Source organism: Castor canadensis, chromosome 11, assembly GCF_047511655.1.
Source record: "Castor canadensis chromosome 11, mCasCan1.hap1v2, whole genome shotgun sequence".
NCBI lineage: Eukaryota > Metazoa > Chordata > Mammalia > Rodentia > Castoridae > Castor > Castor canadensis.
In genome coordinates, this window is record NC_133396.1 from 142,054,603 (window position 1) to 142,080,890 (window position 26,288).

At 54.6% G+C, this 26,288-nt stretch overlaps 2 protein-coding genes across 3 annotated transcripts in view; both read left to right on the plus strand.

Annotated features, from left to right (window-relative positions):
- Nucleotides 1-13,291: 13,291 nt before the first annotated feature.
- Nucleotides 13,292-16,681, plus strand: LOC109691493 (left-right determination factor 2-like). Its single transcript, XM_020171524.2, has 4 exons — nt 13,292-13,758; nt 14,823-15,057; nt 15,173-15,415; nt 15,896-16,681. Exons 1-4 carry the CDS (start codon nt 13,509-13,511, stop codon nt 16,257-16,259), a joined length of 1,092 nt encoding a protein of 363 aa, XP_020027113.2. The 5' UTR covers nt 13,292-13,508; the 3' UTR covers nt 16,260-16,681.
- Nucleotides 16,682-18,639: 1,958 nt separating this feature from the next.
- The window catches only part of Tmem63a (transmembrane protein 63A), a 32,185-nt gene continuing 24,536 nt past the window's right edge, over nt 18,640-26,288 (plus strand). For both annotated transcript variants that reach the window (XM_020171504.2, XM_074048852.1), the window contains exons 1-2: nt 18,640-18,784; nt 22,340-22,539. In XM_020171504.2, coding sequence (XP_020027093.2) covers nt 22,351-22,539 — 189 coding nt within the window. In that variant the 5' untranslated portion in view covers nt 18,640-18,784; nt 22,340-22,350. The remainder of the gene's footprint in view (nt 18,785-22,339; nt 22,540-26,288) is intronic.

The following is a 26,288-nucleotide window of genomic DNA, read 5'->3' on the forward strand; positions in this document are numbered from 1 at the left end:
CCACACTTCCTCCACCAGAAATGCTCTCCCCTTACCTTCTCGGCCAAGTCAGACACTCACCCCACACCCCAGCCTCAGAATCAGAATGTCTGCAGGTCGCATGGAGAGTCTGACCCCGGTCAGGTGTGGGGCTGCTGCCCGGCTCTGCCCTGCGTCCTTGCCAAATGCTTATTAAGATGAATCCAGCAGATGGTGACCTGCAGTCAATACCCCCAGGTGTCGGAGGAGCTAGGCCAGAGAGAGAAGACCAGGGGGAGTCCTTACACAACAGCCAGTGCAAATGTACCTACCGAGGTCTTATTACGGCACATAAAACGCCAACAATTCGTGTACCCTGACCCCCCAACGTTACGGTGCAGGTGTCCTGAGGCATTCAGGCCTGGTCCATGAAATGTGGGAGGAAGAGGAAGGGCTGACCTCCCTTCAGCTTGCGCTTCCTCGGCTGTTGTGAGGCTTCGGTGGGAGAAGCGCCTGCCTCTATGGGGGCAGACTCAGAGCCCTTATTTGGTCCTCACACTGATCACGCCCCAGAGCTGCAAAACAACCAGACCTGAGCCATGGGGAATACAAAGAAATCACTGCACGTTCAATACTACAATAGGTCAAGGCAGGACAGGCTCCGTGAGCAGGCGTGCTGTTGACATGGCTCCGGGAAGGCGAGAGGGAGCTTCCCAGCTAGAGAAAAGGTGGCCCCGGACAAGGTGGCTAAGGAGCGACCTAGGAAGGCACTGCCAGTGCCCAGGCCTGGCAGAGGGAGGAATGAGGAGTATGTGTGCCTGGAGCTGGAATGAGTGGACAACAGAGAGGGGATGCTGGACTCGGCTTTCCACAGCAGGTGCGTCCAGGGAAGTTTTTTGTTACTGTTGCTTTCTTCTTTTTTAAAACAGGGTCTCACTAGCTAGCCCAGGCTAGCCTGGAATTCATGATCCTCCTGCATCTATTTCCTAAAGACCAGGATTACAGGTGTGTACCACCGTAGCCCACTTCAAGGGGGGCTTTTAAGCAGGGAGGGATTAGGCCTAATTTTTGCTAAAGAAAGAAAACTCTGGAAGTGTTGGAAACCAGTCATGAGTCTTGCAGCCATCTGTGTAAGAGGGAGGACCAGCTGAGGAGGGTATTCCACACAGGTTAAGTATGGAATCTTTAAAAACCAATTTGTTTAATCTGAAGATAAGCTGGAATTGCCTGTCTACAGGGCTCACCCTGTGTGTTCAGCCGGAGTACAATGACAGTCATTTAACAGGTGCTTAGTGGAGATTGTTGAGCCAGGAGGTGGAGCAGGTGAGGGAGAAGCAGGTGTGGAGGCAAGGCCTCTGCTCCATGACCTAATTCTCCCCCACCTTTTTCTTTTTTTTGGTACTGGGGATGAACTCAGAGGTCCTTTGCACATGGCAAGCACACACTCTGCTTCTGAACTACCTGCTCATTTCTTCTGTGACACCACTAACTGACCTGAAAGGAGATGAGGTTTGAGAAAAACAGTAAAAATAGCAGCTGCCCTTGGTGCCAGACTTCAGACCTCATGTAGGTGAACCCAGCCCAGGCTCTCTTCCTGTCCCCTCATAAGCAGCCTGTTAGTGGGGGTTGGTTTGAGCCTCACTTTCACAAGGAGGAAGCTGAGGTGCTGGTTTGCCCCGGATCTGTGTTAACCACAGGCTGCCATCGGAGTTCTGTCTGGGGCTGGGTGTGGACAGAGGCTAGACTTAGTTCCAAGTTTGCAACGCAGCTCCTTAGTAGTAGAATGGAAGCTGGATTGGCATCTGTGTGGTGGCTTCCTAGGTAGCGCTTCCAGGGTTTACACAACCGATATACTGGGCCTTGGTCCTGGAGCCTGACACCGCAGTGTCGCAGGTCAGCTTCATCAGAGGCCTCCTTCCCACAATTGCAAACAGCTCTGTTCCCCTGGAGTCCTCACGGGGTCTTCCCTCATGTGACCTGATGTCTTCTTAAAAGGACACCAGCCATCATGGGTGAGGGACCACCTCATGGCCTCACCTAATTTAGTCACCTCTTCAAAGGCCCCATTGCTAAGTCACATTCTGAGGTACTGAGTGCTAGGACGCCAACCTGCAAATGTGGAGCAGACGAGAATCAACCCAGGACACACAGAATCTCAAGAGATGAAGGGTGAAAGTTCAGAGAAGGCTGGGAAAGAAGGGAAGAGCGTTGAATGATGGTGACATAGGGGTTCTGAAGCCAAAAATGACCGGGCCCAGTCCTCCAGATGACAGCGAGGGTGACGAGGGCCTGTCCTGAACCCAGAACCTGGAGGTGGGAGTAGAAGTTCAGCCACCTGAGCAGCTCATCCATCTGCAAAAGCATCAGGCAGACCTGCTTCAGACGAAGGCCAAGGTGGCCGTGGAGGCCTCTGTCTCCATCAGGACGGAGAAGACCATGCCCTAACCTGCAGGACGGGACTTCTTCACTGACTACTTCCCCGAGTGGCTGGAAAGTCAGGCAGCCAGCGACCGCTCCCTCCCGTGCCCTCTCATGCACATGTCCCCCCACGCCCAGCACACACGACCTGCCTGCGGCCCAGGCCACACTTGGGACAGAAGTGGTCACCAGCACAATGGAGCACTGACGGCAAGACCCAGTCTGACCCACATCTGAGAGCCACTGTAGACTCCCTCATGTCGCCCCCACACGGAGTGGGTGGTTTGTGCTTTTCTTTCTCCATGGTCCCTGCAGACTCTGCCTTTGGCTGTCCCCTCTGGTGGCTGAGGGACCTTGGGCTGTAAGATAGGAAAAGCCCTGCCAGGGGACACATTCGGAGAACCTCAGGGTACCAGGCAAGAGAAACAACCTTCCCAGGGCCAGTGTCTGTCACTGATACCAGCAAAAACAACCACACTTTCCCAGACTGTCGGGAACCTGCCGGGCGGGCCTGGTGCAGCCCAGAGCCACCCTGACCTGTGTGCTGCAGGGGTGGGGGGATGTCACACACACTCAGCTCTGTACACATGCACACACACACATTCATATGTGCGCACCACACACCCACATGCACACACTCAGTCACACACTCACACGAGTCACATACATACATGTGCACACACTCGTAACCAAAGTCACGCACTTGTATACACACATAGTCACATACATGCCCGCATTCACACCCAGTCACGCACACACTCGCTCACAGATTCCCATATACTCACAGTGTACTAACATTCAGTCCACACACACGAGCACACGCACTCAAACACTCACCCTGAGGATGCTTCTGGGTCCCTTCATCGCTACCGACATGAAACTCAGCAATGGTAGGGTCCTCATGGAAATAAGTCGCCAGTGGTAGAATGGAAAGGAGAGACGGCAGAGGCAGGTCTGCACAGCTGCTAATTGCAGGAGACCTGGAAGGGCGGGCACACAGTGCACATCAAATCCTTCACTGTGCCACATGCACCCCTGCTGACGTCCTCAGGTCACCCAGGCATCCCGGCCTCCTTTGCCAATGCTGATCCACAAATGGTTCCTGGAGGCGTCTTCCCCAGGCACAGCAGCCTGGGGCTGTGATCCAGGTGGGGCTTTCCCTGCCTCAAAGGGGACCATTGCCAGCTCCCAGCCTGATCCCTGCACCCCACACTGGCTTTGGAGGACTGCTGGGCAGGAAGGAAGGGAAGCTGAGAGCTGGCCCTGCAGCACCCCTGGGAACAAGCTCCCTTCCTCTCTTGCCATGTTAGTTCACTATTAATTACAGGACCAAGGTAGCAGAGCCTCCCGGGCTGAGCCCGAAATAGTCAGCTTTTTAATTTGCTTTGTTCTCCCAAAGGAGAGTTTCAGGGACCCACAGCACTGGGCGACGGGGCTGAGGGCTGCAGGAGGCCTGGGCCTGAGAGATGCAGGTGGATCCAGTGACCTGCATGCTGGACTGCAGCCAGCTCCCTTGTCAACAGCGGGGTGACCTCAGCAGGCCAGTGTGAAACAGGGCTTGGACCGACATTTGCTCTTGGATCCTTTCACAGCCCAGCAGCTCCTCACTCCACCAGGCACAGCTCTGTGGGTCCTCCAACCCCTCCTCCACGTCTGGACTTTCATCTTTTCTGGAAGGATAAAAATATCCTCCTAACCTGCCTGTCCTGCTTCTGGCACCAGCCCTCGCTGCCCGTGGTGGGGGCGCCACTTTCGCACTTCTCTTCTGGTCCATCTGCTTCTGCCTTCGCTCAAGCCCCCGGTCACTGGCTATTTCCCAGGCGTGTCCTCTGCCCCAGCCCTTCTTAGTTCTGCCTGGCCACGACCCTCCTGCTCTGGCACCTGCTATTGCCAAGGACCCCACCCCTGGTTCCTGGGTCCCTGGGCTTGGCCCCCTTACTGTCCCTGTGGCTCCCCAGACTGACCCTGTTCCTTGTTCTTCCCCCCCGTTCCTGTGTGGCCTCATCCTGCCTTGTGGTTGGTGTCCATCTGCCTGGCCTAAGCCCTAGGTCTAGACGTGTAGGGTTCTGGCCCCAGGACCAGGACGAGGGGTCTCAATTTAGGCAGAAAGGGCTTTCCTCAGGGCTCTCCCCACAATAGCCGGACCCACCTCCTCTACCACACTGCAGCTTTCTTGCTCCAAGAAGACGGAGACAGATATCCTTTTTCCAAATTGTGGGACCTCTGTCTGTCCCTCAGGCCCAGGGTGCAGAAGTGACAGAGCCAGACCAAGTCCAGGTCTCTAGACTCCCTCCTCAGGGACATCCCTGGGCTCATGTCACATCCTTCCCCAGGTCCCCAGCTGTCTAGGGCTGAGAGAGGCCAGACTCAGGCGTCCTTCCTAGACAAGGCCCAGGAGAAATGCAGCAACTGCCTCCTGCCTGCTGGGCTTTAAGGACACGGGGAGACATGTAAATTTTTATCCAAAGTAATAAGAAGCCGTTGGAGATTTGTTTATGTGTGTGGATGCATGACCAAGGATGTAGCCCAGTGGCGAGCGCTTGCCTAACATGTGTGAGGCTTTGGGCTCCCTCCCCAGCACTGCAAAAACACACACTGTGGGCATGGCTGCTTTGTTTTCTAGAGACAACTAGGGGCTCCCCTCCCCCCCCCCGTGCCTAACTTCCTCCCATCACCACGCCCAGAGTGGTGCATTTGCTACGGTGGGTGACCTACTGCCATCTCACTGCCACCCAGAGTCCATGGTGCTGTTATCTCTGGGCTCAGCCTGTTCATCCCTCTCCCCTCAGCCCCGGCCACCCTGACCTTCTCGCTGTCTCCTGCAGGTGTCACTTCCCACATGGCCTGCTCTCACTCGGGGACACACACTTAGGTTCCCTTCGTGCCCCTTTGTGGACAGAAACCTCATTTCTTTTCAGTGCCAAATAACGATTCTGTCCGTGTGCTGTGGTTCATCTTTCTGTCCACCTACTCAGAGCCATCTTTCAAGCTTTGCCAGTTGTGGATGGAGCTGCTATGAACAGTTGTGGGCACGTTTGTGAGGCATCAGTCTTCTACTCACTTGGGTAAATACCAAGGACCGTGATTGCTGGACCTTTAGGGAGTTTGTTTCATTGTTGTTTTGCTTTGGTTTTTGAAGACCCTGTCTGTACGTAGCCCAGGCTGGCCTTCCACTCAGAGTCCTCCTGCCTCAGCCTCCTGGGTGCTGGGATTATAGGGGTGCACCAGTATGTTCAGCTGCCAAGCTGTCTTTGGAAGTGGCTGTTCCACTGTGCAGTCCTGCTAGCCATGGATTGGATGAGTTCCAGAATTTGGTGCTGTCAGCGTTTGGGATTTCAGCCACGCTAACAGCTGTTAGCTCATTTTTTAGTCAGGTTGTTACTTTTCTTCTTGATGAGTTTTAAGAGTTCTTTGTGTGTGTGTGTGCATATATATATATATATATATATATATATATATATATGTATATTATGTGTGTGTGTCCGGTACTGGAGTTTGAACTCAGAGCCTTGCACTGCTAGGCAGACACTCTACCACTTAAGCCATGCCCCCAGCCCTTTTTGCTTTAGTTACTGTGGGGATAGGGTCTTGCTTTTTGCCAGAGTTGGACTGGACTATGCTTCCTGCATAGCTGGGATGACAGACAGACATGCACCACCACACCCAGGCCTGGGCTGGCCTAAACCTCCATCCTCCCAATCTCTGCCACCCAAGAAGGTAGGATTGCAGGTGTGAGCCACTCTGTCCAGCCTCTGCAAATTTTGAATGCAACTTTTTGTCAGATGTATCTTTGGCAATTATTTTCTCCCAGTCTATAGCTTGTCTTCTTGACGGTGTCTTTTGCAAAGCAGAAGTTAATTTTAATTTAAGAAGTCTAATTTATCAATTATTCTTTTTGTGGCTCTTGATTTCTGGTGTATCTAAGAAGACATTGCTAAATGCAGGTCATCTAGATTTCCTTCTGTGTTATCTTCTAGTTTTACAGATTTGTGCTTTACATTTAGACCTATGATTCATTTTGAGTTTGTAAATAGAGCACTTTTTCTGATTGAAGGTCTTCAAAGACTACCACTGTATTGACCTCAGGGCAGGAATGGAGGGAGCGCAGAGTTGCCATTGCACACAGCAAGCCACAGAGGGTCTCAAATGCAGCCAGATAGATTTTAGAAGTGAGCCCAAAGGGAGATTCAGGGGATTGAGTCAGGGATGCGAGATAGCAAGGAATCCAGAATGGCCCTAGGACATTCAGGCATAGGATTCTGGTGCCCAGAGGAGGCCAAACTGGAGGTGGGGGTCTGGAAGGTGTCAGTGATGCAGAGCACCTAAGCCATCACTTGGTAGAGAAAAGAGGGCAGCCAGGCTCCTTCTGTGACCTCAGGCCCTTCCTGCCTGTGTTGCAGGGCTGGGCGATATGTTAGCAGGTGGACTGATGGGCCAAGGGCCTAGGGATCAGGAGCACAGATGGGGTAATACCCCTTTGCAAACACAAGCCTTTCTCTTCAGTGTGGATTCCCATAGGTTCAAGAGTTTTTTCTGGGGGAAATAAAGTAATTGGCCAATCAGCCAGAAGAAGCAAATGTGGATTGGGAGCCTTTCCACAATGGATCAGTCAGGTGTCAGGCAGGAGGGCCACCCTTGGTCACACAGAAGGAGCCAGGCTTGCAATGCTGGTGGGGTGGGGGGCAGGTAGCCCTGGGTTTAGACTGGGTGAGGCAGTGGGGTTGTCCCAAGGCCTGGCGTCCTGGAGGACAAGACAGGACAGAAGAATGAGAGACAAAAGGAAGCTGACCAGCCCTGACCTGGGCCAAGGCCTGGACTTGAGGGGGTGGGGTGGATGAGGACGTTGGTGACAGGTGGGTGGTGGGAGTGGGACCTGGTGCCCATGACCACCCTCTTACCCTTGCAGGGCTCAGATCTGGATTTGAGCCCAACCAGCAGCCAGTCTCCCAGGTGAGGGCTAGGTGAAAACATGAGGTCAGAGGTCATCTTGGGGTCTCCAAGGCTGGGGATCAGCTGGACTCAGGCTCAGAACCAAAGAGGGCTCTGAGGTCAGCCATACTAAGAGTCCAGGAGTGGAGTCCTTCCAGGTTACATCCTGAATCTGGGATTCCCTTTCTGGGCAGGGGCAGACCCTGTTGTGAATGGTAAGGAAATGACCAAGGCCAGCCCCATGTGCCCTGGGCGGCCCCAACCCCACAGCACCAAGCTCCCTGACCCCAGCCTGGGGCCCATGTGGCTCCTGGGGAGGTGGTCTCCAGACCCACCCAAAGTGGACCCTCCCTGTTCTCCCAGGGCAGCCAGCCTTCCTGTGTGGGGCAGGCAGGGATAAAGCCATCTGGCCCCATCCCCTTCCTGGCAAGTGTGACTTCAAACCTTGCTGTGCCACACCCCCTAGCTGTGTGGCCTGGATAAGTCTGGGGCCTCTCTGGGAAGGCGGCCTGTTAGCCCTTGGGTGAGGCAAGGAGAGGTGTAAAGAGGGCTGGAAGGAAACTCAGGCAGAGATAGTATGAAAGTCCCTGTCTGGCAGATAAGGAAACTGAGGCACAGGTGGCTGACGTCTACGTCCAAGGTCACCCAGCCAGGATTGGCCCCCTGTGGGGCTCATGTGGCCTGGGTGCTCCTGTTAATAATGTAAACACTGAACTCCTCCTGAAATGTCAACCTCTTCTTACTGCAGGGTGGGGGAGAATGACGAGGAGGGAGAAAAGGAAACAAAGGGAGAGAAACGCTGTCCAACCAGTGCAGAGCACCTACTTCCCAGAAAGACCTCACCTTGCAGAGGGCTCCTCCCGCCACACCCCACCCCACTCGACCCTGCACCTGAGCTTTCTGTGTGGCAGCTGCCTCTTTGTCTCCTCAGGACACCAAAAAAAAAAAAAAAACCATCAACAAATATTTGCTCAATTAATTGAAGAGAAAGGGAGGCAGGTGGCTTCTAGAAGGTCCTCCTGCAAGTAAGATTCAGGGAAACAGTGCATTGCATTTGTGGGTCTTTTCCTTCATTGACACTTTTTTATTTTGGGAGGGGAGCAGATAAGAGAATAATGGCTACACCCCCAAGCCCTGTGCAAAATCCTCCCCACCCAACACAGGCAGTTTTTTATTTGCTAATTTATTTATTTATTTTAATAAATAAAACTTTTTAAAAAATTTATATTAGCAGTACAAGGGAGTTGCACTGTGAAAATTTCATGGGTGCACAGTGTATTTTGAACAAGTTCACCCCCTCTATTATAGTCCCTTAGCCTTCTGTTTATATTTTTATTGCCTTTTTTTTGTGTGTGTGTGGTACTGGGTTCGGGCAGGTCCAGCATGGGCTCTGACCACTGGTCCACATCCCCAGTTCCTGTAATTCTCTGAATCCTCAAAAATTTTTCCCTTAACAAGAGAGGAGGGCTTTGGACAGACTGCCGGGAAGATGCAACCCTGGTGTGGCCCCAGGAGAACTGGAGGCTCAGGTGTGCAGCTGTGAACCAGGATCAATCCCATGGACCTGGCCTGCGCAAGCCCTGGCTGTTCACCACTTAGGTGTCTCCCAACCGGAAGTGGCTCTCTAGCAGGTTGAGAAAGATGTGACTAAAGCCATAAAGAGAGCCAACAAACCAGAATGAAACCAGCCTCTCTGGCCCTCTCCTGTGTGCAGGGACCTTTGTGTTTGACAAACGGTAACAAATGTCTCTTAAACTGATCTGTTTATTCCTTACCATAAACGAGTTTGGTGACCCTTGGCTACTTGTCAAGAATTCATCCCTGAGGACTATCAGAATATTAAATTATTATATTTTATTCCAGTGTATTCCCAGTTCCAAAATTTCTTCTTTTCATCCTTCTATTTTATATCTGTTTTAGATATAAAATAATATGTTTAGGTTACTCTAGCATATGCTTAACCAATCCCAACTTAGTCTCAGGTTCATTCTTCTGGTCTAAGAGGTTCCCCAGAGAGGCCCACAACAAAGAAAGGCCAGGACAAACTCTTGAGAAAACAAAAGAAAGCAAAAGCCAAGGCAGACCACACTGCAAGCAGAAGAACCAACCGTGGGACAAGTGCTACTGGCAGGCCCTGCACCTGCTGCCTCCAGCTGCCCAACCTGCCTGGTGGACGGGGCCCTGGGCACCGCACTCCCAGTGTGGTGGGGTCCTGGTTGGTGCCTCTGCTAGGCTCCTGGTGATGGTGGTCTCGGCACACTGCAGGAGCTGGTAGTCCAGGGGACCCCATCATATCTGCTCCAGGACCACTTGCTTCTGTCGCCAAGAGCTCAGGAAGGCTTGGAGCCCTGGGCTGGGCTGTGGCCCCTTAGGCAGGAAGCAGATGGGTGGTGGGGGCTGGGAGGGCAGGGTTGGGGACAGGTCGCAGACTGGGGTGGCAGTCTCCCTGGGACTCTGGCAGGCCCTGACTATGATGGACACAGGTGGTTTGTAGTTTCCGCCTCAGGCTCTCTGAAGTTTGAGCGTATTTCCATAAAAACTTGTGCAAGATGACTGCAGATCCCCAAAGTGAGCAAATGTAGAAGGAAATCGTAAGTGTAAATGTTAGAAAAACGAGCAAAATTATCACTATTTAGCAAACGACTCTCCTTCTTCATAAGAAAGCAAAGAAACACGCATCCGTAAGTGGCATAGCTGGATCCTCTCTGCTTTCCAGGGTAGGTAACCAGAATCACACACGTCTTTCCCACCTGGTTTGTGCTCAGTGTCCACAGGTGGCGGCAGCGGAGTCCTATGCTGCGGGACTGCATGAAATTCAACTTAGCCTTTACCCTGATGGTGGCTGGTGAGTTGTTTCAGTTTGGATTCTGGGTTTATTTTTATTTGTGTGTGTGTGTGTTGGAGTGGGGCTGGGAGTGAAAACAGGGTCTCGTACACGAGCCACACCTCCAGCTTGCTTGTTTACGCTCATGAACCATGCCACCACGCCATTGTGGTTGTCTTGCATGCATCTCTGCCCCACCGATGGAATTGCTGGGTCTTGGGTGGTGTGGCACCTTGAGCTGTAGTAACTACGCCATGGACTGTGCTGTTTGTGTGTGTCTCTGTGTGTTATATTCTCACAAGCAATATAAGAGTTCTCATTCGTGCCAGGCACCGGTGGCTCACGCCTGTAATCCTAGCTACTCAGGAGGCAGAAACAGCAGGATCGTGGTTTGAAGTCAGCCCAGGCAAATAGTTCCTGAGACCCTAGCTCAGAAAAACCCATCACAAAGATAGAGCTGGTAGAGTGGCTTGAGGCGAAGGCCCTGAGATCAAGCACCAGTACTGCAAAAAAAGAAAAAAAAAAAAAGAGGAATTAAATAATCATTATTAGGAAATATTAAGCTTCAGACCTAGAAAAAAAAATTCGTAACTAGAAAATGTCAGAAAGTCACCTAAGAACTATTATGAATGATAAGAGAATTCAATAAAGTGCCTGGAATCAAAGTTGATATGTAAAAGTCAATAGTCTCACTGAGCACAATGGACACACCTGTAAACCCAGCACACAGGAGGCTGGGGCAGGAGGAGGAGTAGTCTGAGTCCAGCCTGGGCTGCACAGTGAGACCCCTGTCTCAAACACACAGACAAACACCACAACAAAAAACCCAGAGTCTTAATCAATAATAAAACAGCACGTTGAATAAAAGGTCCTTTTTCCATAAAAATATATAAAGGACCCAGGAATCGATTTAGCAAGGTAAGTGCATGATGTAAGGCAAACAACAACAGGAAAAGACTTAGTGAGTGAAGGAATGGCACAGGCAGCATTTTGTTATGGTAGCCCTCCCTAGCTGACTGATACGCCAGATGAATCAGAAGACTCTCGTGGGGTGTGGCTCAGTGGTAGAGAGCTCGCCCAGCAGCAGCCCAGCACGCAGGAGGCCCTGGGTTCATCCCAGCCCTGGAGGAAAACACACCACACACACACACACACACACGCACACGCACTCAAATGCATTTCAATTGCCATTGGACTCACAGCGATTAGAAATTCTCATTTCAGACTGGAGGTGCGTCTCGTGGTAGCGCACCTGTTTTGCAAGCATGATGCCCTGAGTTCAAACCCCAGTACCGCCTCCCCCCAAGAACGTTTAAATAATTGGTAATGGTGTGCAAGACTGAGTACTTTACTGAGCACCTACTGTGTACAGCAGGATTGCTAGGCACTCTGCAGACTTTTGATTAATTCTCATTTCCTGAGAAAATAGCACATTATCCCCGTTTTCTAGCAGGTGAAGGGTAGGAAAACTGCAGAGGCCTCACAGCTAGTGGGTGTGGCACAGCAAGGTTTGAAGTCACACTTGCCAGGGATGGGGCCAGATGGTCTGAAATGTGCATGGGTCCTTATCCCTGCCTGCCCCCCATACCCCCTCAGCCCAGAGAGCACAGCAAGGCTGGCTGCCCTGGGAAAACAGGGAGGGTCCACTTGGGGTGGGTCTGGAGACTCCCCAAGAGCCACACAGACCCCTGGCTGGGGTCAGAAGCCTTGGTGGTGGTGGTGGTGATGGTGGGAGGGTGGGGACTGCCCAGGGCACATGGCTTTGGTCAAGAAGGGGACCCCAGATTCAGGGCTGTAACCTGGAAGGACTCCACTCCTGGACTCTAGACGAGCTAGTCTCCAACCTCAGAGACCCAGGGATGACCTCTGACCTCGTGTATTCCCCTGGCCCTCATCTGGGGGACTGGCCTCTGGTTGAGTCAAGTCTGGGCCTTGAAAAGGAAGGAGGGTGGTGGGGGCACCAGGCCCTACTCCAACCTCAGCCCCCTCCGCACACATCTCTCTAGGAAGTTGGGTCTTTACCCTCTCCGGGGCCAAAATGGGTCCTGAGCCTCATTCCGGTCCCCGTGTCCTCCCTTGGGAGCCAAGTTCTGGTTCCAGGCCAGACTGGGGTCAGACTCAGGTGGGGTGCAGGGAAGCAGCCCTTCTTCTGCACAACAAAGGGTGGGGCGACCTCCTGCAGGGCAGCGATTCAGCCCGTTGACAAAAGTCTCCAATCCACATTGCCTTCTTCATTTAGCATGGGGCTAAAGTTGCCAGATTAGCAAATAGCAGTTTAGGAGGCTGGTGATCTGAATTACAGATGAACAATGGTCACCAGCGTGGAGCGGTGTGGCTCCAACTTCATATTTTATCTGGCAGGCCTACTCCTGGCCCAATTTTATTTCCCCAGCACAACTCTTCAACCAACACCTAAATCCACATTCGGGTAGAGGGCCTGCGTTCCCCTTCCCCTGACCACCCGACAGCCACAGGCATCTGGGCCTCAGCTGCAGAGTCTGAGGTGTGGGAACTCTGGGTTGGGAGCTGGAACACTAGACTTCGCGCATATGGATTGTCAACTGTACGAGCCTGGGGTAGCTGCCACCTATTAGCCTGGTTCAAAAGTTGCAGGAGAGGGCAAACTTTCAACTTTAATTCTCAAACGGCAGGACGGAGGGAGAGGATGAGGCTCCTTATTGGACAAAACTCCATCCGTGGTAAAGCTCTAGGGCTCCCCGGCCTAGGAAGGTCCCCCGGAAGAGTGGGAAATACTAGGTTTCCCAAGCCTGGATCACCAGCTTGGGCTCCCCCTGCCCCCAGAAGTCCTCTGAGCATGGGTCTGAGGACTGGGCAGGCAGGACTGAGTCTCAGAGAGCCCTGGTATGAACGGGAAGCTCTCTCTTTCCCCTCAGGGTTTGGTGAAGCAAGCAACAAGACTCGGGGTCCCCAGACCAGCAACTGGAGGACGGGCTTATAGCTGAGAATGAACCCCCCCTCCTCGGGACACCCTCAATATCAAACCCAGATCCTAAAGCATGCTGGCCCTGTGCTCTACCACTGAATTATACACCCAGTCCCAAACTTTTTCATTTAACTGGTCAGCACCCCTAAGCCAATGTGGAGACCCAAGACCATGGTTCACACAGTGGCAATCAGCTGTCCTTGTTCCAGACAGCCCTTTGTGCCCTCTCTAGACAGCCCCCTCCTCACAGCTCAGGGGACTGTCTGGCTGCTGTGCTCCCAGGAGGTCTGAGGGTGTGACCTGCTTCCCTCCCCCCACCCAGGGCCCGCTATAAAGCTGGCCGGTCCCAGCTCTCAGCAGCCAGGCCCTAGACCCTCGAAGAGTCTCCTTGGGGGGGGGGAACCCACAAGCCCCTTAATCCTCCTGAGCAGTGCCATGCGGCCCCTGTGGCTGTGTTGGGCACTCTGGGTGCTGCCCCTGGCCTGCCCTGGAGTGGCCCTGACCGAAGAGCGGGTCTTGGGCAGCCTGCTGCAACAGCTGCATCTCAGGCAAGCGCCTGTCCTGGACAGGACTGACGTGGAGGGGCTGACCATCCCTGCCCACTTGAGGGCCCGGTACGTGGCCCTGCTGCAGCGCAGCCATGGGGACCGTCCCCGCAGGAAGAGGTTCAGCCAGAACTTTCAAGGTGAGCCTTCCTCTGTGCCGTGCCCATTTTGGCAGTGTCAGGGGGCCATTGCTCTGGGGTGGGGGAGGCTGTGGTAAGGAGGGACTATGGCCTGTGAGGGTGGTGGGCCTGGGTCTCTGGGTTCTGGTGGTGCAGTGAGGGAATCAGACACAGAAACCAGGAGAAGGCGGGTGTGGCAAAGACCTGCTTCCCACGGGGGCTGGGATGCAGGTGGGATTTCTTGGGGTCGGCATCAGGAACAGCAGACGGACCACTGCAGGAGTGAGTGTGGGGAGAGGCGTCCTTGGGTGACCGAAAATGGGGAAGCAGGAGAGCAAGGACTCCAGCAGCCAGGTGCAGCTGGCCTGGGTCCTAGGCAGCTTCTCATTCTGAGTGCAGAGCCTGACCAAGGCCATCCTACTCTCCTGCCAGGTCTGGGCCTAGGGGGATTGGGCTATGCCCTACACCAGGAGCTGAGGTAACTACTGAAGGCAATGTGGCTGGCCAGTCAGGTGGCCACACTGCCAATCTGGAGCCTCAGGTGCTAGAGGGCTGTGGCACAAGTCCCCATCATTTGTCTCAGTGCTCACCCTGCCACAGTTGTTTATTGGCCCATGTTCCTCCTTTTGGGGATATTTCTCTGAGCCAGAGTTCCCTCATCAGAGAGAGACTTGAAAGTCTGCCCCTTAAGAAAGCTCGCGTTCCCATGTTCCAGGTTCTCTACTGCCATTCCTCTCCTTCCTCTCCCATTTTGTCTAGCTCCCTTCCCTAAAGAAACGGTCTTTATTCTGCTCTTGATCCCCAACCCTCTGCACAGGGTCCCAAAGCTGCCACCTGTGCACATATGGTGGAGCTTGCTAATGAAGTCCCATCCCACATGACAGTTTTAGGACAACAGGACCTGGCTGCACATTTTTAAATTGAGGGATAGGGGGGGCTGCTCCTTTCTCTTCTGGCCCACCAATTTCCTGTCCTCATGGTCTCCATGTGGATTACGGGGATATCTTGATCATTGGGTCAGGGCCCTGCCACCCTGTAGCTCTCACAGTCCTTGAGAGGCCCAGCTGACCCTGCTTTGTCCCCAGAGGTGGCGGGCAGGTTCCTGGTGTCCGAGGTGTCCACACACCTGCTGGTGTTCGGCATGGAGCAGCGGCTGCCGCCCAACAGCGAGCTGGTGCAGGCGGTGCTGCGGCTCTTCCAGCAGCCGCTTCCCAGGGCCGCGCTCCGCAGGCTGGAGCGCAGCGCCCGGGCGCAGGTCACCATCGAGTGGCTGCGCGTCCGCGACGACGGCTCCAACCGCACGTCCCTCATCGACTCCAGGTGGGGGTCGCGGCGGGGCGTGGGGGGCGGGGGCGGGGGCGGGGCGCACGGGCTCCCCGGGGCCCCCGCAGCCCCGCCAGCCCCCAGCCCTCACTCCCGATGGGCTGTGTCCCAGGCTGGTGTCGGTGCACGAGAGCGGCTGGAAGGCGTTCGACGTGACCGAGGCCGTGAACTTCTGGCAGCAGCTGAGCCGGCCCCGGCAGCCGCTGCTGCTGCAGGTGTCGGTGCAGAGCGAGCACCTGGGCCCCGGGGCCTCGGGCGCGCACAGGCTGGTGCGCTTCGCCGCGCAGGGGACGGCGGGCGCCGCGCGGGGCGAGCCGCAGCTGGAGCTGCACACGCTGGACCTCAAGGACTACGGGTAGGCGCCGGGGGTCAAACCGATGGGCCCCAACAGAGGGGCGCATAGGGAATTCCACTTATTTTAGAATGACGACTTCTTTTAGAGCGGGTCGGAACGAATGAGAACATTTTTAAAGCTTTTCCTGACTCATAGAAGGTCCTCAGTAAATACCAGTTATTTAGCTTTTAGGTATGTTTAGCTACCCATCCTCTAACACAAAAATCCAGCTTTTCTTTCTTTTCTTCCTTCCTCTCCCTCTCTCTCTCTCTCTCTCTCTGCTTTCTTCTCCTCTCCTTCTCTCTTTCTCTCCTGCCGTGCTGGCCATTGAACCCAGGATACCTGGGGCTTCAAGCATGCCAGGCAAGCTCAAACCTCCCCCCACCAGCCCCACATCCAGCTTTGAACACACTGAGAAGGGGGCTCTTAAGTCTCCCTCCCAGATGCTCCTGACCTCTGCCTTCTAGTTGACCTCTGACCTGTCTCTCCTTGCCCCCACAGAGCTCAAGGCAATTGTGACCCTGAGGCACCAGTGACTAAGGACACCCGCTGCTGCCGCCAGGAGATGTACCTGGACCTGCAGGGGGTGAAGTGGGCGGAGAACTGGGTCCTGGAGCCCCCGGGCTTCCTGGCCTATGAGTGTGTGGGCAGCTGCCTGCAGCCCCCAGAGCCCCTGACCTTCCAGTGGCCGTTCCTGGGGCCTCGGCAGTGCATCGCCTCAGAGACTGCCTCACTGCCCATGATCGTCACTATCAAGGAGGGAGGCAGGACCAGGCCCCAGGTGGTCAGCCTGCCCAACATGAGGGTGCAGAAGTGCAGCTGTGCCTCGGATGGGGCACCTGTGCCCAGGGGCCTGGAGCCCTAGGCCCTGTGTGGCCACTAAGGGACTTGGCTAGTATGTGTGTCTGAAATGTTCTAGCACCAGGAGAGATGGGGATTACGGAATCTCTGTCAGGTTGGGCTAAGTCTCTGCTCTCTCCTCAGCTCTGGATTTGCTTCCTCTGACACACAGCTCACCCCCTAAATTTCACTTCTCAGGAATGAACCTTCCTGGCTGCTGGGTTGCCCCTGACCAGGCTTCTGTGACCTTCATTCGGCTCACTGCACTATGTCCTAAGCACTTATGTGTGGATACTGTAATCTAAGGGCTGAGACCCGAATTTGTCTTTGTTTTCTTGTCCTTCACTAGATCTGGGCTGAGCGCCAGTCTGGTCTCTGGGCCTAAGACCTGGGTTCAAGTGTGAATTGAATGTCCCTAACTTAGATAATAAGGACTTTGCAAGACACTAATACAACACGTTTTATTCCGTATTCCTGTTTTTCTTATTTTAACCACAGCTCTGCAATTGTGGTGGGAGCAGAAAGTTTACAGGGGTTAAGTCAATTTGACAGAGGACTAAGGAAAAAGCTTGACTTCACTCAGAACTTGGTCAAGGTCTTCAGACTGGATGCACTTACATCCTAGCATCTGTGGTGCCTGTTTCTCAGACTTGAGACAGCAGTCTTCTCTTTGTTGTTGACATTTTGACTTTTCTGGGTTTTATTTCAACTCCAGTTTCTTTAAAAGTCTGTTATGAAAATTGTCATCGACGCTAGAAGGATGTGGGTCACTCCGTTAAATTTCCAGCAGTTCACGACGTGGGATATATTTTAGAAGCTTGCCAAGATTAGAGCCTTTTAAGCTGTTGCTTTTATGTGGGGGTCTCAGCCTGGGGCACAGGCATCTTAGGTTCTCTGTCAGCGTCTCCAGCTCTCATTAGATGGAAATTTTACATTCTCTGGTTAAGTAAGAACAATTTCCAATGTCCACACTTTTGGTTTAAGGAAGCAAGCACTCCACACACTGACAGAACAAGAGCTGTGACTACCCCTGCTCACATCTGATCCATCAGGGCCTTTTCTTGGTTTTGAGGTAACCGTAACCTACTGAAGAACAAACTTAGAAAGACTTCCCCTCTCTGGAACCAAAGATTCTAACTTTCTTTTCTTTTTGTCCGTGGCTGAATCCATGCATTTGGGCCCCAGGGCCAGGCCTTGCAGGTGGAGCACAGTCCACAGAGGCAGGGATGAGAGCAGGCAGGTGGCAGGCTGAGGAGCCGGGAGGACAGCCAGGGAGCTGGGGAGTCAGGGGTGGGGTGCTTGGCAACAGCAGGTAGAAGAACAGGAAGGGATGTTGCCAGGTAGAGCTAAAGACAGAAAGACAGACAGACAGGGCAGAATTGTTTAAGTGGTAGCAAGTGTCTAGGAAGTGTGAGGCCTTGAGTTCAAACCCTAGAACAGCAAAAATAAAATAAAATAAAATAAATAGATAATAAATTAAAAAAAATTGTAAAGCGGGCGCGGCGGGAGGTGGGGGGCCCGAGGACACCTCTGGGAAATAACTAGTAGCCAGGAGCTTCAGGGAAAAGAAGGCAGAAGCAGATGGGCCAGAAGAGAAGTGCGAAAGAGGCGCCCCCACCACGGGCAGCGAGGGCTGGTGCCAGAAGCAGGACAGGCAGGTTAGGAGGGTATTTTTATCCTTCCAGAAAAGATGGAAGTCCAGACGTGGAGGAGGGGTTGGAGGACCCGCGGGGCTGTGCCTGGTGGAGTGATGGAAGGACCCGCGCGCGCTGCTCCTGCACCCGCCTTGTCCCCAGCGCGGGTCCTGTCCTCGTGCAGTCGCCGAGGCCGTGGGCTCGTTGGACGCCCCGGCTCCATGGCAGCCTGGGGACACGCTGCGCACCCGGCGAGCTGGGCTGGAGTTGGCGCCGGGGGCTTGGTCCCACCCAAGGAGGGAGGATTTGCTGCGACCTTGTTTGGGCGGAACCGAGACCTCCCCCACCCCCCAGAACGCGCTCCTCACCGCGGCGCGAGAGCCTGGCCTTTCTCAGGGGCGCCGCGAGGTCGCAGATGCCTGGACGACGGGTCCCCGGGCTGCCACCGCACGCCCCCTGCCCTGGGTGACCCCGAGATGTAGTCGGGGGAAATCCGAGGCAGAATGGGGCGGACACGAACATTTGCAGACGCTCTCCGCGCGGCGCGACCACCCGGTGGGGGCTCCGGGCTCCCCGGGTGTCACTCGACGGGACGGTGCTGGGGACCCGGGAAAGTCAGCGCGTCTTCCTCATGGCGTTGGGCGCGAGCTGGCCGGGCCGGAGCTGGCAGATGTCGGCGAGGAGCCGGAGGCCGAGCGGCCACGGCGGCCAGGAGGGGTGGAGGAGCGCGGGAGTCCCCGCCGGCGCCCGCGCAGGTGAAGCCTCCAAATTGGGCAAAGCGCGGGCGCCGCTCTGCGCATGTGCGGGAGGCGTCGGAGTTTCACTTTGTAACTTTTAAGTGGTCGGGACGCCGCCCCGCCAGGCCAGGTGCCGCCAAACCCTTGCCCCGCGCCGCGCCGCCGCGCCAGCGCCGCAGGTAAAGTGGGAAGGGGGCGCCGGGGAGGGGAGGGAAGGTCGCCCCCGACCCCTCCCGGGACGCGCGCGACCGCGGTCCACGCCGGCGGCCACCAGGGTCCGCTCCCAGGCGGCTCCGGCCTCCGTGGCTCCAGCCCCGGACAGGGGTGACCGGCCGGGTAGGGGAGGGGACAGCGCCAAGCGAGGGGACCCTGCGCCCCGGGCCGGCCCTGAGCTCCCTGACTTCCTGACAGCGATTCCAGCCTTGCCAGCGATCCTCCCCTCCTCCACTGTCCTCTGGCTTTGGAATTCCCTCCCGGCCTAACTGGGAGGGCAGCCTCGGGGCTCTTTCTCCTTCAACTCTGTGAGGCCAGGGAGCGAAAGGGCCACAGGTCCCTGTGAGCGGAACCAGGCTGTCCCAGGTGACACTTTCTGCTGACCTGGCAGCGTCTTGTAGACCCAGGCTAGGAACTTGGGGAGGGAGGAGGAGGGAGAGCAGAGAGAGCAAAGAAACCAAATCCAGCAAGTTTCCAGTACCTGATAAGACCAGCTACCTGAGACCCTGGGGTGGCCGCTGGCTTTCAGCCCCTAGTGGTGTCCTCATAGTCGGGGGTTGACAGCCATTATGGATCAAGTGACCCCTGAGTTTCCTTCCAGTATTGAAATTCTGGCTGTGCCCTGTGCCTGCACTGTTGCTGGGTTAAGCAGATGACTGGATTTACTGGGCCAGGCCCAGTGGGTGCCAGGCACTGTGGGAGGAATCTCGGGGGCCTTTCTGCTACTGAGATTGTGTTGCCCACCCACTGGGGACAAGAAACAGGTCACTTGTTAGTGGAGAAACAACCCTTATTTCCCTCTGCCTGCCTCCATTGTCTTCCTCTTTCCCCCTCCCATGGGACACCTGTCAAGCATCCTCAAGTCTACTCTGCCTTAAGGTGTCTAAGAACAGACGCTGAGGCCTCCTTGCCTCCTTCGGTTAGTGTTGGAAGAAACTTCTCCCCTGCCCATCCATCTGGGTCTAGGAGGGAGGACATCAGGCCAGCAGTGGGTGAATGATGGCGATCATGTCTTTGACAAGTTTGAGGCCAGCCCTTGTACTCAGCCCTGTCACACTGGTCACAGCCAGGCTCTTGGGTGCTCAGGGGCAGGCCTTTGGGTTCTGAGGTCACCTGTTCACCCTAGTTCCTGCCTCAGCAGTGATTCCTGGCTTTCCTACTGTAGGGCAAGTGGTGGGAATGAGGCAATGAGTGACGGGCTAGGCATCCCATCTGCACACCCACCAAATGTGGGATGGAGGCTGCCAAGGATGCACGTCTGACAGGGCTTCTGCAGCCAGTGTGATTATTTGCCATTTTTTTAAAATGGTTTTCCTTTCCTCATTTTTGTGGTGCTGGGCCTTGCACATGTAGGCAGGCACTCTACCACTGAGCCACACCCCCAGCCCATAGATGGTGGTTTGGTTCCTTCCCCATCAGTGTGGGCTGTCCCACCCCAGCCTCTCAGCTGGCATGGCTGCCCTAGTGTGGTGTGTTCCCCACTGATCTCTCAGAGGGACGTACAGAGGGCGGTTCCCTGAGAGCTGAGGCCTGTTTCAGGGTGGTCTGACGACTTCCTGCTTCTAATGGCAGAGAGGGACAGGCCACCTGTGACTGGGCTGGAAGGTCTGAGAGACCTGCACAGCTGTGCCCTCACCAGGGTCATGCAGGACAGGCCCCTTGGTTGAGGAGACCCTAAGACTGGGCCTAACTTCCTGCCCAGGCTGGGGGATTTGCTGGCTGACCTCTCTTAGTTCTTGTCCACCCCCGAGCCTGTTTGGCAGGAGGGAAATGAGCTAGAGGTATGCCTGGGGCTGCAAGGGGCAGAGGAGCCCAGACACATCCCTTCCATTAAGGCCTCTGCCTCTCCAGGACCCTGGCACAAAGCATCCCCTTCCCCACATCCCGTCCTCCACACTGCAGCACCACCAGGGTCCAGGCCCCTCCCTGGGACAGTGCTTCCTCTGAGCACTGTATGCCAGTGCTTTCCCTCCCCACTGTACTTTTCCAGCCTGCCTTGTTTATTTTGCTGCGTTCCTTCTCCTGAGTCTTTCCCTTTGAGCTGTGGACACCAAAGGCCTCACAGTGTCAGGCTGGGGTATTCTGCTGGGGGGGGGTACCCCTGGGTGGGGTTTAAAGGAGAGAAACAGAAATATCTGGTCCCAGACATGGCTTTTGTGGCTCTGTTCATAGTCACCAAGCCTCACAAGCACCATGGCATCCAGCCACTGCTATAACTCCTGAGGGGTGACAAGGTGACTTGGCTTCTGGGTACTCCTTTCATGCTTGTGGGCCTAACCCCCACCCATTCTTTCTTTACTTCCTGTCATACATGTGTGCACACATGTATGCATGAACATGCGTGTGCATGTGTGTATAGGCATGTGGGCTCCAGCACAGCCATCCCGGGACTCAGAATTGGGATCGTGCCCAACACACACACACACACACACACACACACTCTCCACCAGCACTCTCAGGAAGGCCAAACATACATCCGTTGGGATTCTGCACAGCTTTTCTTCTTGTCCTAAGATTTTGGTCCATCTAACAGGTAGACCAGACTGCAAAGTCCCCTGGGAATTCTTGTTTAACCAGACTTGGAGATGTGCGAGCTAAAGGAAGGGCACTGAGCACGTCTGACTCACTAGCCAGAGACAGGGTAAAAGGCAGGCAGGAACCTGGACACTAAATTCCTCGGCCTCCAGTGCCAGAGGACAGACTGATTTCCTCCCCTTCTCTTGGTGCCAGGCGCCTCTGGGAAGAAAGGTCAGCAGCCCCCCTGGAGCAGAGTTTTCCTTGGGCATGTTGAGTGTTCCTTTACAGGAAACAGTATGAGGAGCAAGGTGAGAGGGCAGAGCTGGGGACATTCAGAAGCCCAGAGTCCCCTCTCTGCTGTCTTCTCCTCTCTGGCTGCCCTTTCTCCTCCTTTGGACCTCTCAGTGAATAGCTGTGTCAGCAGTCAGCAAGAGAGGCAAGAGAGATGGTGTCTGTGAGTCAGGAGGCTGGTGGGAAATTCAGTCCTCCCCACCCTGCTTCTTAGTCTGGGGAGGTTGTTGAACCTCTGACCTTGGATTCCAAGTTTGCTAAGTGGACATGAGGTCTGTGCCATCCTGCACCCTCGGCTGTTCCCTTCTTCCCAGTTGCCTGCCCCTGTGCCTCTGTGGCTCCTACCCCTCTCCCCTGCCTCCACCCTGATCTTCTGGTGGCTCCCCCAGGAGTTATTATGCTAGCAGAGGTCCTTGAGGCTGGAGGAACTTTAGTTCCCCCCCACCCCTCCCCCTGGAGCATCTGCCTGCTGTGTCCTGGAAGAGCCAGTCACTTGGACCATCTGACCCTGGGGCTGTTCCCACAATGCAGCCATTCTCTGTGAACTCTGCCAGGCACACAGGGGTCCAGTGTCCAGCACTCCTGATTCCCTGCTGCTGGCTCCTTGAGCACCAGCAGCCCCTGGAGTGACACCCACCTTTGGCTCTGCCAGCACTGGTCAGGCAAACAGTGGGGAATTCGCACCCTGACTGCCTGCCTTGTCCCATTCCCAGGGTGAGCAGGCATGATGACTGACTCTCCATTCCTGGAGCTGTGGCAGTTGAAGTCTGTGTCCATTCGAGAGCAGCTGGGCCTTGGGGACCAGCCCAATGACTCCTACTGCTACAACTCTGCCAAAAACAGCACCGTGCTCCAGGGGGTCACCTTCGGCGGCATCCCTACTGTCCTGCTCATAGACGTCAGCTGCTTTCTGGTGAGATCCCTTGAACATGTCCCTTCCCAGCTGTGCTTAATCCCCTCAGGGCCTTCTGGGAAGCTCAGGTGAGGAGTCAGACACACACACCTGTGTGTCTTCTGTGACCTTGGGCGTGTGATGTAGCTTGTTTGGGCCTCAGATCACTGAGGTTTGGAGATACTGTCACAATTCCTCACTGAGAGAATTTCCAGGGGCTTGGGTTAAGGCCGTGTAGATAAAGGACACAGCTGCTGTGAAACTGTGACCCTGAGCTGCCAGCCTGCCATGTCTCCTTGGCCCTTGGGAAGGTGAGAGTTGTGAATGGGGGGTGTGGACTGAGGTTAGTTTATAAGGTCACTTCCTGTTTGCCTCTGGGATTCCTGGGGCTGATTGTGAGAGCTGGTCCCCTGCTTGTGGCCTTTCTTAATGTCACCTCCTTGCTCGGGAGGATCCTGCAGTTTGAAACGCTTCATTGCTCTTCCTTGCAGTGACTCAACAGTGGCTGCTCAAGGTTTTTCCTTGAGTGTGGTTGTGGGGAGGAGCCCAGGGCCTTGTGTCTGCTAGGCAGGCGCTCCTCCACTGAGTCACACCTCAGCCCATCTAGCTCAGATTTACTGGGGCTAATGAGCATCTTCACAAACACCCACAGATGGGTCCTTTCTGATGGGGCTCCTTCTATATGGCAGAGACTGCGGAAAGATGGGGGAGCAGTAGACATCCTGGGTCTGCTTGGGGCTGAGGCTGTAGAGCTGGGAGTGAGGTACTCAAGGGCCCCAGTCCCAAACCCGTTTGCTGGCCCTACACTTGGTCTCAGGGAGGGAGTTTTCCTCTTTCTACTTTTTGTTCCTGGAGCAAGGTCTCCACTGTTGCCTTTGAGATTGCTGCATTATCTGCTGGCAGTCAGACCTCCCATGGTAATGCCTGGCTTGCATGGAAAAAGGGCTCTCCAAGCACCAAGTAACCATTCTCAGAGCCAAGACTGGTCCGCATGTGGAGAGCACTACAGGTCTTGGCTGACAGGGAGGCAGTGGATTTGACAGCCTGTGGGGACAGTGGAAAGGGAAGCCCTGGGTCTTCAGGTGGAGAGAGCATGGCCAAGGTGAGGAATCTGCAGAGGGGGCCTTGGCAGAGACTCCTGGTGGGCTGGGTACCCTGGTTGGGAAGAAAGTCACTCCCTACTGTTGTGCTGATGGGGTAGATTTTTTTTTTTTTCCCAAAATTTGACAGGGTCTTACCATGCTGCCCAGGCTGGTGGTCTCTGAACTCCTGGACTCAAATGCTGTTAGAAATGTCGTTCCCAAACATTGATCAAGGAAACACTTGGGAGTGGCTCAGCAAGACAAAAAGAAAAGTTTTACTTCTGCAGAAGGGTGCATCCACAGGCCATAGTCTGATAGGCAGAACACGCTGATAGTGGAGTTAGCTCAGTTTTTATCTCTTTGCCCCTCACCCTGGTGGACTGGTTTGGTTGCTTAGAAAAGGGGGCACGTGGGGTAAGGGGGGCCTTGAAGCAGAAAGAAGAAGAAAATTCTTTTTGGGCAATATTCACCTTTAAGCAAGCAGTTTGAAATTAGGACATCTGGTGATAAACGGCTCTTTGTTTGACTGCAGGAACCTTGCAAGGGCAAGCAACGTTTCACCAGGCCATGTGGGCAGCGATTGGGGAGGTCAGCTGGCATCTACACAGTGACAGTTATACATTAACTCCTTTGACAGAAAAGACCCAACTTTAGTTGATCCTCTCACTGCCTCAGCCACCCAAGTAGACTACAGGTGTACGCCCCCGTGTGTGTGTGTGTCTGTGTGTGTGTGTGGTGTGTGTGGTGTGTGTGTGTGTCTGTCTGTGTGTCTGTGTGTGTGTCTGTGTGTGGTGTGTGTGTGTGGTGTGTGTGTCTGTGTGTGGTGTGTGTGTCTGTGTGTCTGTGTGGTGTGTGTGTGTGGTGTGTGTCTGTGTGTCTGTGTGTGTGTGTGGTGTGTGTGTGTGGTGTGTGTGTCTGTGTGTGGTGTGTGTGTGGTGTGTGTGTGTCTGTGTGTCTGTGTGTGTGTGTGTGGTGTCTGTGTGTGTGTCTGTGTGTGTGTAGACGTCTGTGTGTGTGTGTGGTGTGTGTGTGTGGTGTGTGTGTGGTGTCTGTGTGTGTGTCTGTGTGTGTGTAGACGTCTGTGTGTGTGTGTGGTGTCTGTGTGTGTGTGTGTGTCTGTGTGTAGACGTCTGTGTGTGTGTGTGGTGTATGTGTGTGGTGTGTGTGTGTGTCTGTGTGTCTTTGTGTCTGTGTGTCTGTGTGTGTGTGGTGTGTGTGTGTAGACGTCTGTGTGTGTGTGTGGTGTGTGTGTGTGTCTGTGTGTCTTTGTGTCTGTGTGTCTGTGTGTGTGTGTGGTGTGTGTGTGTGGTGTGTGTGTGTGTGTGGTGTGTGTGTGGTGTGTGTGTCTGTGTGTCTGTGTGTGGTGTATGTGTGTGGTGTGTGTGTGTGTGTCTGTGTGTCTGTGTGTGTGTGTGGTGTGTGTGTGTGGTGTGTGTGTCTGTGTGTGGTGTGTGTGTGGTGTGTGTGTGTCTGTGTGTCTGTGTGTCTGTGTGTGGTGTATGTGTGTGGTGTGTGTGTGTGGTGTGTGTCTGTGTGTCTGTGTGTCTGTGTGTGCTGGGGATGGAACCAGGGCTTCACACGTGCTAAGTGCACACTGCATCACTAGCTACACCCCCACCTCTGGATGCGAATTTACTGCAGGAACTTATGGGGGTGAATGGGGATCACCTCACAACCAGAGGGGCCTGGCAGCAAGGATGTAGGGTCACATCCAGTCTGTACATACTGAGACCAGGGAAGATGGCAGCCACGGACAGAGGGCACCGATGAGGGGCCTGGAGTTTATTCTTCACGACTCACCGACCTCACTTCTACCTCATCTTGAGAAATCCCATGGGAACTCAGGGCCCCTGGGTTGGTTCAGGTCCTCTGGGTCCCCTTCAGGAGAACAACACCCACTTTTAAAACCCCTGGTTCCGGGCTGGAGTGGGGCTCAGTCGTAGAGTGCTTACTTAGCATGTCGAGGGACCTGGGTTCACTTGCAGCATCCAAAATGATTAAAACAATAAAAAAGAAAATAAATAAGATCCCAGTTCCAACCTGAGCAGGCAAGGCTTGCTAACTGAGGCATCCCTCTCCCCGTCCCGAATCTCGGAGAGAGGAGCTGGGGGTCAGAGCCGCCAGCGTCGATGTGAAGGGTGTAAAGTGGCAGTCAGAATTCACAGGTGTCCTCTTTGGCTGCTGGGGGGCAATGTGGGCCTGTCCATCAGTGCAGGCGCTGGTGCCTCCTGGGTTTGCTCTACCCATGGTCTGTGTGGGCCCTGCAGCTTCACCTTCAGGAGAACCAGACTTGAAGTAAGATTCTGGGCATCTCTGGCCCAGCTGGGCCGCGGTTCTGTGATTGAACATATGAGTTTAAAGCTCGGCATGGTGGCGTGCCTGTAGTCATAGCTACTGGGAGGCTGAGGGCAGAGGATCTCTTGAGCCCAGGAGTTCAACAGTAACTTATTGATCCGTCCCTAAAAGAGACTCTCTGTAAAGAAAGGGAACAAGTTCCAGGCTCTGTGAGTCCAGACCTTGCCTTCCTGATCGGGACCTTTAGAGCAGGTCAGGCTGGGACCAGGGCCTTGTGGTGTCAGTGATGCCTGAGAGCAGAGGGCCGACTGGGGTGCTGGACTGTGAGGCTGCCACCAAGCCTGGCTCCCCGAGCGAAGCTTTGGGGCTCTGAGCTGAGGCCTTGGAAACTTT